General features: G+C 34.2%; 1 protein-coding gene across 7 annotated transcripts in view; it reads right to left on the reverse strand.

The window, feature by feature from the left end:
• The window catches only part of ANKRD31 (ankyrin repeat domain 31), a 141632-nt gene that overhangs the window by 38792 nt on the left and 89333 nt on the right, over positions 1 to 13507 (reverse strand). For all 7 annotated transcript variants that reach the window (XM_025047708.1, XM_025047710.1, XM_025047709.1 and 4 more), the window contains 6 exons: positions 13331 to 13475; positions 10470 to 10522; positions 8033 to 9533; positions 7361 to 7531; positions 2985 to 3122; positions 1971 to 2113 (listed from right to left, as the gene is read on the reverse strand). In XM_025047708.1, the coding sequence (XP_024903476.1) occupies positions 1971 to 2113; positions 2985 to 3122; positions 7361 to 7531; positions 8033 to 9533; positions 10470 to 10522; positions 13331 to 13475 (2151 nt within the window). The remainder of the gene's footprint in view (positions 1 to 1970; positions 2114 to 2984; positions 3123 to 7360; positions 7532 to 8032; positions 9534 to 10469; positions 10523 to 13330; positions 13476 to 13507) is intronic.

Raw genomic sequence — 13507 nt, forward strand, 5'->3', positions numbered from 1 at the left:
AGAAGACCTAGGGAAAACTTATAATGCTTCTCAAATTTTTTGAAAAAAGACCTCCCTCGAGGTCGTGGTGCAAAAAAAACCCCTCTGAGATAAAAGATGTCCTATATACTGTCATACAACTGTCAGAAAAATTAGGCCAAAAAAACCACGTTTTATTCAGTCTTTTGCTGTCCTAGAAATTAGTGTATGTTTCAATTAGAACCTAAACATAATACTGTTTAGGAAAGAGTTAACATAGCAGGCTTGATTGCTAAACAGAAAGGCTCCTTGCAAGGTTAGCCTTTAGCTGGAATCTGTGCACTTGGGTGGCAAATAGTATCCTATGCTGATATAAAACTTTCTTTAATTGATAAGGATGGTTCACTGTGTTTAAAATGTCCACCCAAGCAATGTGGTTTGTGCTTCTGGGAGTCTGGAATCTGGTATGTGCTAGACAGAGACGGTGCCTACATGACTAACCCCCAACATAAATTTGGGGCATTGAGTTTGTAATGAGCTTCCCTGGATGGAAATATTGCATTTATGTTGCTACATTTTCATTGCTGGTGGAAGGTAACCTCTGTGTGACCTCTCATGAAGAAGAGAGCATAATAAAGTTTTCACAACGACACTTCCAGACTCCAAAGATGTCTTTTTGTCTGATGACCAATTGTATAACCTTAATACATTGCTGTAATAAATCTTAGCCATGAGTGCAATATGCTGAGATTTTTAAGTTCTTTTAAGAAATTTACAAATGTAAGGGTAGTATTGGGGGCCCCCTTATTTTCTTAGATTTATATTGCATTTTTTGGGATACTGTCCAAAAATCTGATTTTCTCATTATAAAATGTTCACCCTTATTCAAGGGGTTTCACTTTAAGTGGTCTTTTTCTTATACAAATAACCAGTAGTTCATCACTTTAATGATTATTCCTGTTTGCTTTCTCTATTTTGGGATCACATAACCTTGAGATTTTGTCTATTCTTTCTTAATTTAAATAATGTAAAAGCTAAAGAGCTTCTTTGGTCAAAAGAAGCCACCTTGGACTTTAGCCTAACCATCTGATATTATTCTTAAACATTAGTTTACATCTTTTATCTCTGAAAATAATTAATTCAATAATACTATTCCTTCACATGACTACATTTAGGCTGAAAATAGTGGGTATATACTTTCATAAAATTAAATAAAAATCACCAGGCTCTTAAAATATATATAAATAGGTGTTAGTGAGAGAGCCAAGAAATTTTTTACATGAGCCCTCGTTTTATATAGTTGTTGGTGGTTTCCTTAACTATTTTTTAAAACCAATAATTATACCTGAAATCCATATTGCCCACTGATAAGAGTTTTCTCCTAAGGTTTGTCAAACAAAAACATGACTTTAAAAATCTGAAGAATTTTAAAGTCTAGATTTGAAATTCAGTGTTAATGAAATTTGACTCTAGTAATTTTCTAATGGTATGTTTATTCTCTTATGGTATGGTAATTCTCTTATGGTATGTTTACCACACTGCCTGATTAAGAAAAACAAAGGAGAAAAATAAACCACGAACCCCCAAGAAACAATAAACTTGTGTTTTTACCCATTTCTTTGAAACCTCAAACCCACTGGGAAATTCTGAGTTAAAAAAATCTAGCTGTCACATTATCACTTTAATTACTCTTTTATGCACAATAGTAAATCATTTAAGACAATTAAAAATGGAATGTATTAGATTTATAGCCTGTGCTTACTCTGAGCCCTTCTATTTTATTCTGACTTACATGAATTATGTAATGAAGAGACAATGGAAAAATGATTCGTTAGGAAATATATTGATTTTCCAATTTATACACAATATCTATCTTTGTTTGTAATTCTAAGCATTTTAAAAAATCATTTGTTTTAAGGAATCACTTTAGTTCTCAGTTCAAAATATCTTCATTTTCTTCATTTATTTTTCTAAGAAAAAGTAACAGGAACCAAAACTGATGGGTACTGTACCTTTAAATGATTGTTTGCAACAGCATCATGTAAAGGCAGAATTCCATCCAGATTTTCACAATTAACATTAGCACCAGCTTTTAACAACTCTACAATTATATCCTTAGATCCTTCACTAGATGCCTTATGCAGTGGTGTCCAACCTAAAAAAGGAGAAAGAAAAAAACAAGATAAGCTGCTGCTTAGAAATCAACATTCGTATAATATATTCATTATTAAGTTTATTTGCACTAATGGAATATCTATGTTGATTCAAATGTATATACTAAGTATTGGTTAAGAAATAATACTGACATACAACTATGGTCTTAAAATGTGTAAGTTTCATTTTTTAAAACAGATCAATCTCATCGAAACTACTGGTCTATACAAATTCCAAAACAGAGCACTCACAGAGCGTAAAATATAATGGGACCAGAGTAAACACTAACCACGTCAATTTGTTTCAACTAAGATTAAAATAGAGTAAGATCATATCTGACTTTCCTATTTGTATCTTTGCATTGTCACATTTCTCTTTAAAATGACATTTGATTCTTCAATCAAGCTTTGAGTTTTTCCCTCTAGGATTCCTTACACAAGATTCTTTTATGCTGAGCAAAATGTTAGAAGATCAATTGAAAATGGGAGATTTAAAATAAAAAGGGAGGGGAGACAAAAGGAACAGTAGAAAGAGAGGAGGAAAGGGAAGAACAGACAAGAAGATGGGAGAAATTTTCATTCTCTCCAAAGTCAGGGAATGGTATTAAGGCCTCTAAGGAAAAAAACCTAAATAAAGTTTTCCTTAATCCCCATTCTGTAGACTCTCCCAGAATGCTTTCAAATGCATGTTAAAAACTGTTTTGAAGGTTATTTTAGCAATTAGTGGGAACTAAGATAAATCTTACTATTCAACTAATATATTATTTAAAAAAAGATTGTTCCAAGTGAACAGCCAGGTTCAAAATGGGGTTATGTGTGAAATGTGTATTTAGTGAGTTCAAATTATAAGGGCAAAATTAAAAGAATCCAAACCTGCATTATCTTTCAAATTCACATCTGCTCCAGATTCTATTAGAGCTTTCACCAGAGACAAATTTCCTCTTCTGGCAGCCAAATGAAGCTGGCTTTCCCCTCTGGCATTCCTCTTACTGATCCCAGCTGTTTTCTTTTCTGTAAGATTGCCAAGCAAAACTGAGGTGTTAATTACTATAAAGGAGCTTAGAAAATACATATCAATTTCCTCAAAATATCCTAGGTAGGTCTACTACACAGAAACATATCAATTAATATTACCATTACTGTTTTAAAATATAACTTGTGAAGAAATTATAGGGTATTTAAGTACATTACTTCAAATTCATTCTAGTAGTTGCTCACTCTTATATGCTTGATTAAAATAAACTTGCTTCAGTTCTATATGCATTTAACTCTCAGTAGTCCTCTAGCAATGGATAAATTTCTTAACACAAATTGTGATTTTATAAAAATTCTCTTTCTACAGCTCTTCTCTATCTTGATGGGTGTGTTTCTGATCACATAAGATGTCAAGTACTATGTCCTATTGGTTTATCTTTCTTTCATAAAAAATGCAGTATACTATCATTATCTAAAGATTCTGTTTTTATCTTTTCCTTACAAGTTAGATTTAAGTTGGAGCTAAAAACAATGAACTGGTCTGTGTTTTTTTCCCCATTTTCTCCCAAAACCATGCTAAAATGACAGTAAAAAATTTTTAAAAATATATCAAGAAAACAGAAGAGGAAACAATATAAAGGACAAAAATGTCAACATATTTGGGGAACTGGAATGTCACTGATGAAGAAGAATTAACTGACTTGGCAGAGTGAGTCATGCTCCAACTCAAGTGCCTGCAAAAGGATTTGCAGCATAAGGGAGCCAATCTGAACCCAGGCATCCAGCACTTGAGAGAAACAGGTACCATGAAAGACAGCATGTTTGAACAGGGCTGGAAATAGGGAGACTGACTGAAAAAAAACATATATATAAAAGTTGAAACTCCAAGTTGCCTTTCTCACCCCCAAACTGCCTGGCATCCATTTCACTAACCCCAGTTCCCGATCCCCAAGCCAGGAACCTCGAGGTTTATTTTCTGTAGAAACTGCATCAGAGAAGTTCAGACTAAGATACAAGGCAAAGTAGAGAAGTAGGGTGATGAAACAGAAAAGAATATTCATTAAACCAGTAGTTCTCAAAGTGAGTCCCAGATCAGCAATATCAGTATAACCTGGGAAACTTGTTAGAAATGCAGATTCTTCAGCCCACCCTAAGCCTACTTTGGATGGCAGACTTTAAGATGGCTACTAATGATCCTTACCTCCTGGTATTTATAGTCTTGCATATTCCCCTCCTCTTGAGAAATTTGTTTTTAACCAACAGAATACCTCAACATCGAGCGTATTTCCTTGATTAGGTTACAAAAGATAACATTTTCTGTATTGTTGGTAGACTTGCTCTATTGCCTTTGGCTTGCATATTTTGATGAAGCAAGTGGCCACCTTAAAAGAGCCCATGCAGCATAAAACTGAGGATAACCACAGGATGGCCACAACCCCCAAGGAACTGAATTCTGCCATAATTACATGAGCTTGAAAGTGGATTCTTCCCTAGTTGAGCCTTCAGATGAGGCCAACGCCTTGACTGTAGCCTGTGAAAGATCCCGAGCAGAGAACCAGGCTAATCCATTCCCTGACCTACAGAAACTGTAAGGTAATAAAGGTGTGCTGTTTGAAACTACTAAGTTTGTGATAATTTGTTATACATTAATAAATAACTAATATATCTACTGCATCAGGACTCCTAAGGGTAGAGTCCAGCAACCTGTGCTTTAATGGACTTTCCAGGTAATTTAGACACAAGATAAGGTTTGAGAAATGCTGCATTAAACCATGAGACACTTACCCTGCCCTATTTCCTAAATGCCAGCAACCAGGCATATAACTTCAGGGCAAGAGATAAAAAGATTAGAGAATTACTAACAGATGGATTCTTTGGTTATAATGACTTACAGGGAAGACTGACAGCCTCACCTTTATCTTTCATTCACGTCCAAACAAAAACATATTGCTCTTTAGAAATTCTTTATTGAAAAAGTAAAAACATATTATAGATTATGTATTTCAGATTATATGTAATATGTATTTCATATTATATATAGAATATATTTTTTAAATGATAAAATATCTAAGATGGTAGGCTTGCAGACTATAAGTTTGAATTGAAAAATCTCTCCCAATAATTGTTATTGTGGATTGTACAAATTTTCTCACTTTGTTCCTAGTGTGTTTATAGCAAAGAACGTAGGCATGTGATAAACATTTAAGGGTAAAAATTGAAAAACCGCTCAATGTTACTGTCATCATAAGTTTCTACAGTATTTAACTGAAATTTGAAACAAAATCTGGCAGAAACTAGAAAAGGAACAAATGGGATTAACACTAAAATTCTTTATAAAGTCGACTATAAAAGCTGAGTAATTCTTAATAGCATTACACTTTATATTTAATAAAGATTTAATTATTCATTAAGAAAGTATAATGCTGTTAAGAAATACTCAGCTGTCTGTTCCTTTGTATATGACCTGTTTTTTCCTCTCTAGAAGTTTTCAGGATCTTCTTTGTTCTGAATATCACAGTGAGATGTCTTGTTTATTGTAGTGGACACTTTCTGAGATTTTTCAGTATGGAAACTTCTGCCCTTCATTTCTTGAATTATTTCTTTGGTGATTTCCTATTTTCACTGTTCTCTCTGGATATCCCAGGGTAATCTTCTAATTTTCTTATCTTTGTCTTATTTTCCAGTTTTCTCTATTTTTATTCTTTATAGGAGAGTTGGAAAACTTCACTTTCCAACCCTGTTATAGATGTTTACATTTAAAAAAAATTGTTAGTGTATTTTTAACACCTAAGAGCTCTCTGTATTGTTCTCTGTTCTTTCTTTTCTATGCCTTTTTTTATTTTTTACATTTTAGATATATCTTGATTCTTGAATTATTTGTTTCTTCTGGGTTCCTTTGGTCTGTTTAGATTAATTTGATGTCTCTTATATTGGTTTTTTCTACAAATACTTGTTGATTTTGGGCTATCTGTTCATTTTTGGCTAAAAGAGAGAGAAATTAAAGTGCTGACTGGAAATCTGTGGAGAATAAGGGGAGCCAACAAAGCTGAGGACTTGGTGTAATCACCTTCGGGTGATCAAGAGGTACGCTGGCCTTTGTGTTAGTTAATTACCAGATGTCAGTATTTGGAATTCTCTCCTCTTGGGCAGTTCAATGTATTTATTAGTTTAATCAATATTTATTTAGGTACTGTGCTCTAAAAAAAAAAATAAGATGAAACAGAAATTCATTATCTCATAGTTCTGGAGACCAGAGGTCTAAATCCAAGATGTTGGCAGGGCTGCACTTCCTCTGGAAACTCTAAGGAAGAATCCATTCTTGACTCTACCAACTTCTGATGGGTATCAGCATTCCTTGACTTCCTTGGCTTTTGGCTACATTGCCTCTCTGCCTCCATCTTCACATCGTCCTCTCTCCTGTGTGTCTCAAATCTCCCTCTGTTTTAATTTTTACGAGAATAGTTCTCATTAGATTCAGGGCCCATCTGAATATTCCAGGATGATCTCGTCTCAAGATCCTTAACTTAATTACATCTGCAAAGCTTTTTTCTAAACAATGTAATATTCACAATTTTATATAAGATAATATCACAGGTTCCAGGGCTTAGGACAAGGACATATGTTTTTGGGGGCCACCATTCAACCCACTGCAGGAGGTAGATAGAAGAAGGGCTTCAATTTACATGAAAGGAAGACAATGGGAGAAGATTTACAGAGAATGTCTAATTCAATGCCCTTCCTACCTCTTACTAAACAGTAGATAAATCCACTTTTCAGTGCTTAATATTTAACTCAAAGTGGTCCAGCCCATTGTTCACCACAGAACTAGCTCCAAGAATTATATCAAAGGACAGTTAGCTTGTCCATATTGCCAAACACATACAATTGATTCATATGACACAAAGAAATGAGTGGCTATGCTTCTTTAATTTCCCTTATGTTAAAAGGGCGCAGTGAAAGTATCTAAGAGATTTGACAGAGTTCACCTCTGATGTCCTCACTCAATATTCTTGCTGTCTCTGCTGTTTATTTTATCTCCTCTAATGTACAAATTAGAAGTCATAGGCAAAAGTATGACAAGAATATATTTGAAGACTAAGATTCTCAAGTGATGCTTTATAGTAAAACATCTGAAAAACACAGATGAAATAAAAACTTAGTGAATGACTATAAAAATAAATGGTAAATATGATAGTTTAGAAATTCTCTAGAGTAGAGTAGATAGCTGGGCTTGATCATGTAAATGTTACCTATACAAGTTTAGGAATACAAACCTTTGCTGCAGGCAGCTTTCAAGAAATTTTGTCTTTTCCTGAAGTTCTGAACTTTTTTGTGTTCTTGGATGTCAGTAGATATGCAAATTTCTGAATCTGTTTTTTCTTTTTCCTCCTCACAATTTATTATAATGTTTTCATCTCCATTGATATTATTAGCTAATTCCTCATCTGAAAAACAAACATTTTGCAATATTAGTGTGGTAGGACTCCATACTGTTCCAAGTTTCTGTTCCTAGCAGAACTGTTTTTTTTTTTTTTTTAAGGGATGGAATTCTTTAAAATGTTTTTATATAATAAATTAGTTTGCTAGATGCAACTCTGATGGGAATACAGTGAATTGTTGAAATAAATGGAGCTAACAATTTCCCGCGGTGAAATTGTTAGGTTTCATGATACTAAGAGAAGTTTATACTACAAATAAACCTTAAAAATTGATAGAAATATTGTTTATTAACTTCTGTGAATATCAATTTCGCAACCAACTTTGATAATAATGGTTTGACTCTCAAAGTAAATACTATTACTTAACTAATTAACAGCATCTCAAAATTATGGCCCACATGTCCTCATTCTTGTCAGTTTGGGTAGAGACAGTAAAATTCAGTTGGAAATTTCTATAAAATAACTAAATCTATAGGAAATGTGTAAATCACGCACTACTACTAATACCTGGTTGGTGAGAAATTTCCTTCTCTTCTCTTTGATTAAGTTGTGAGATGCTGATCAGTCCTTTATTCACATTGTCAGTAGGATGAAAATCTATATTATGTATGATTCCATCATTTGGAAGGCTTTGTCTCCTTTTTACAACTTCAGTTGTTTTTATTACTTGAGAATGAACAACTGTGGATAAAGGCCCATTTGAAGATCTTGGTTTTTGGCCTTTGTCAGTGGAATTCCTATTAGTGCCTTCATTCTTATTCACCTTTTCCACAATATGTGTATCTGTTTGATTCATTAAAGGAGTTGGTGTTTTGGGGCTACAATCCAGAGGCCTTTTGAATTGTTCCACATGACTAATCAACTCTGGAACTTCATGTGTTGAAATTGTCCTTGTACAAGCCAGAGAAGTATGATCAGGATTTCCATGTAGGTGATCAAAAGAAGTGTCATACATGTATTGTTCATAATTTGCAACATGTGGTTCAGAAACTGCTCTATTATCTGAATTAGAAAAATTAACAGCTTCTTGTTGTGGAAGTATGCTTAGGCTGCCTGCTTTTAACTTATCTTCCTGTGAAAAATGGTCTTCAGAAGGTAAAAACTGTTGAAAATCCATTTCTTCTCTATTTGGTAAATTTTCTTTATAATTATAGTGGCTTTTGCAACCTGTAGAACATATTATCTTTTTAGATGTAACAGTCTTCTCAGAGGTACAGCAATCACCATGATTATCATTATTAAAAGTTTCCCACTTACTAAAGCTCTCTTTTTCACCAGAGTTACTGTTTTCATGAGATTTACAAAGACTAATATACTGTTGTTCTTGGTGAGTATTAGGCTGCTGATCTGTAGTAATAACTGGTAGCTCGATTTCTTTATATAAAGAAAGTCCTGATAAAGAAGCAGCTTTGGCTTGATCAATGGGTTCCAATTCCAAGAATTTTATTTCTTGATTATCTGATAAATCCAGGCTCTTAGTATGCTTCTCTCTGGGAACTGAATAAGCCTCAATATTGTTACTGAATCCATTTTTCAGGCCTGACAGAGCTGGGCTACAAGGTTTACGTGACTCTTCTGGAAGGTCATCAAGGGTTTGGAGAATACGTTGCTGAGGAATAATCCATCTGTTTATTCTTCTGGAAGAAGAGATGGCTATTGTCTTTCTTGGATTGCTTTCTTGGATTGCATTATCCACTTGAGTACTTTTATGTTGTGTGTTTCTTCTTCCTTTGTATTTAGACATATTTGTGCTGGGAATTTTGACATTATGGAGATTGTCCTTTCTGAATCCTGTAGAGTATATCTGATTAAGAACTGATTGCTGATGCTTGGATTTACCAGATTTCGTGTTTTTGAAATCCCTTTGGTAATGTTCATATACATCTTCTTTCTTTATAAACAAACTTTCTTTGCTTCCTTTATCAATTTTTATATGTTCTGGATTCTGTCTGTTGGAATTTTCATCACAAATAAATCCAATGCAATTTTTAGAAGTGAATTTTCGTTTCTATAGAAACAAAATATATAGTTAGCTTTATTTTCAGCTGTAGCCTTACACTCCATTCTGGACTATTCATAAATCAAACTATTATTCCAATCAATTTTATAATTTGATCTAACCATAGGGCATGCTGGGATATATACAACTTGATACTTCAGAAAAGTAGACAAATAGAAGAAAAGCAAATGTAAGAGACTCAGACTCAGTATGTGTACTAATCTTTATTTTCTGTTATATATTTGAATTTTTTGCCACTATATCAATCTTATGAAATATAATAAAAAATTTAATCTACTTAATTTTCATAGGTTCTTGAAATAATCAAGATAAAAATTTCCTTACTTTATAAGAATGCTTTAGAAACACTCTTCTCTCCCAATTGTTATATAGATAGAGCTAGAATTAAAGTTTTTTCCTCTGGTATCTGTGAGAGACTATAGACAGGGCAGCAGAAGAAGGGATTTAAAAACAAGAAAACATGTATGTTCCCAAACTGATCTGTATGGAAGGATCATTCTGGGCTGCTGAAATTAAAACAGGGACACTGCTTCCTCTCACTCACCACAACCCAAGCAACAGATGAAGAGTTACTGCCCATCCTGTGAAGTTTAAGGGATGGCTAGACACCTCTGATGCTTGTACTGTGTTCAGACTGGGGGAAATGTGACATGGTTGATAAACCACATGCCTCTATGAAGAGGAGGAAAAAGGAAATGTCTAACAATACATTAGTGTTCTCAGATATGCTACATTTACTCAACTGCTTCCCAAATTAACAATCCAGAACCTTCTGATTCTCATGTAATTATTCCAAAGTGTCTTAAAAGTAAGATGAAGTCACTGTTCCTGATGCATGCTTCAGCAGTCTTTTCTCTTTGATGATGTACAAAATAACCAGTGACTACATTCTATTAATATGTTTATTGCTAAACAGAGATATACCTTGTGCTGGTGTGCATCCTCTATGTCTAGTGGGTCATTGCTATTCTTTTGAGCTGTAAACAAAAAAAGAAAATAAAAAAGATAGCCTCCAGTGGTCAGACTCCAGACTTCTAAAACCCGTAAGTCCAAGAACCAAGTGGAATAAGTGAAATTATGCAAATATTTTCTATTAAAATTGGCACATTCCTATAATTTTCACACTTATTGGAAACTAAATACTATCTCGAGAGAGCTGAAAACATTTCTGTGGGAAAAGCAAAACAAACCCCCCAAAATTATACTAAAGATAAGCAGTGAACTCAGCATTTTTATATTCCCCACAGATATACCCAGGAAGCTACTTTTAAAAGGCAAAAAAATTATTTCATAATCAATTAAATTATCATTTCCTAATATGTTTGCTTAATGAAGTTCAGTCTGTCCCTCTATTTTCCAGTGAGATTGGGCTATTGGAAAGAAGTCTTTTGCTCTATAGAACTATTTATTTATTTATTTATCTATCTATCTATCTATCTATCTATCTATCTATCTATCTATTTATTTATTTAAATTTAAAGATCTAATTTGCTTTACTAAGCGATTCATGACTTGAGATGCATCCCACATAGCAACTAAAAGGGCATGCTCCCAGGGGTTGTACAAAATAGAAGCTTTTACAGGAAGAAAAGTGGGGCAAACAAGTATTAACAAAAGAAAAAAATTATTTGGGGGCCATGACATTTTGAGGAGCACAGGAAAGAGAAGGAAAAGTGTAATTATCATGCAGATTCCCTCTTCTTTCTCTGGGGGACAGAGGGGTCCAGGTGACAAGATTACCTTACTGATGCCTGACCAGAAAATTCCAGACTAGTTGATTAAAATTATATTTTGGGAGAGAGTAAAGAACTATTTATTAATTGCTTCTTGGTGGCCTTAATTATCAATGAAGTTATCTCTTTATTATAAAAGTAGGGTGTTTTGATCCAGGTGTTAGTCCTTAGTTAATGACATTCAAACAATTGCCTCTTGGGAAAAGTTTTATTAAAATATAGTTTTAAAAAAGTGAATGAAGCACATTCACATCTATTGAACAGAAAGAATTTGTTTTGTTTTCAAAAGACTGACACATTACTTATTCAACAAATATTTATTCAATGCTTACTATGTACATGGCACTTTAGTATCCATTACTAGACAAAACAAAGATCCTTTCCTTCATGGGACTTAGATTCTGGTGGCAGAAGACCAAAAATAAAAAATAAGCAAATTGTCCAATGTGTAAGAAGGTGTTAAGTGCTACTGGGAAAGGATAAAGAGTAGGGTAAGAGGTATTGGAGTGTGGTGGTTCTAAAAAATATGTTCATAAAATTTTTGATACTCTTCAAGAGGTAGAGCTTAATTGTGCTCACCGCTCCCCTGTGGGTCAGACTTAGTGACTCATTTCTAACAAATAGAATATGGCAGAAGTGACTGTATATCGATTCCAAGATTAGGTAATAAGAAGCCTGTGGCTTTTGTCTTGGGTGCATGCTCTTTCTCTTGGATCACTTGCTTTGAGTCAGCTGCCACGTTGTCACTAGCCCTATAAAAATGCTCATGTGTAAAGTAATTGAAACCATCATTTGACAACCAGTGAGGAACTGAGGCCTGACGATAATCATGTGAATGAGCTTGAAAGTGGATTCTCCTGCCCTAGTGAGCCTTGAGATGACAGCAACCCTCAGTGATAGCTTGATGGCAACCTGTGAGAGACCTGGATACAGAACCACTCAAATGAATTGCTCCCGGATTTCTAACTCTGAAACTGCGAGAGATAATAAATGTTTATTGTTTTAAAATGCTAAGTTTGGGGGTAATTGTTATATAGTAATAAAAAACTAATACAGTGAGGGTAGAAAGGAGGCTGGTTGCAATATTAAATAGGGTGGTCTAGGCCCACTGAGAAGATGACACATTTGAACTAAGACTTGAAGGAGACGGGGGAAGTGTATCTGAGGAACAGCAAGGAGGCCACTGTGACTGAAGTCAAGTGAGAGGTAGAGAGTAGTAAAAGGGGTTCACTGGTAGAGTGGCAAGCTGACGTAGGGGCTGGTAGGCCGTTGTAAGGATATTGGTATTTCTTCTAGATTAAATGGAGAACCACTGCAGGGTTTTGAGCAGAGGAATGCAGTGATGCATAATTAAGTTGGTGATACTAGCACATGTAGGGTTTTAAAAAACTGAGAGGAAATAAAAGCTCTTTTCTTGCTTCCATATTCTCTTAGAAACCATGCCTGTTAGGGTGGCTCCTGGAAAATATTTTTCTTACCAAAAAAAGTCTAACAGATATATTAGGAGAATATATAGGATATGCCATGTATTTAAATTATTCTTATATAATCCTTTTATTGACAACTGAAGATCGAGTTTTTCTGTAGTTCAATTTAATTGTGTAATGGATGAGAGGTCAAAAGTATAGCCCTAAGAAAAGGTTTTTAGAGAATGGAAATGAACAATCTTGGCCATATTCACTGAAAAAGATACAGCCAAATATAATTTACATCACATCATGTTATTCAGCCAAAGGATTACAGGGCGAGGGGACCCAGAACTTTATTAAAGTTTTCTTAACTGTTTGCAGTGTACAACCTGGGGGAAAGTGCATTTGCTATTACTTTTCTCTGTTCTTTTAGAGTCCTTCAATTATGTGCATTTGCAAATAAGTCAGTGTACTTTACTAAAGGAATAGAGCAAGGACACCACTGGGTGGGTTTTCTTTCTTTCTTTCTTATGAGAAAAAAAACTTATGAGGAAAATAAATTTAATTTCTATAATTCTAAATTCAATTTCTGTAACTTTCTACAGACATGATGAACAGATATAACAGGGCAGGATAATCTTACCTGAAACAAGATGTTTTTGATGTTTATGAACATATCTCTCAAGAAGACGCTTCATACATGCATCTTTGGCCTCATCCAAAGCACACTTTCCATTGTCACTTCTAAATAATGGATCGGCTCCATTCAAAAGAAGTAACTCTGCCACCTGGAGGAATATTGTGTGAGACAACCCAGACA

Source organism: Pteropus alecto, unplaced genomic scaffold, assembly GCF_000325575.1.
Source record: "Pteropus alecto unplaced genomic scaffold, ASM32557v1 scaffold20, whole genome shotgun sequence".
Lineage (NCBI taxonomy): Eukaryota > Metazoa > Chordata > Mammalia > Chiroptera > Pteropodidae > Pteropus > Pteropus alecto.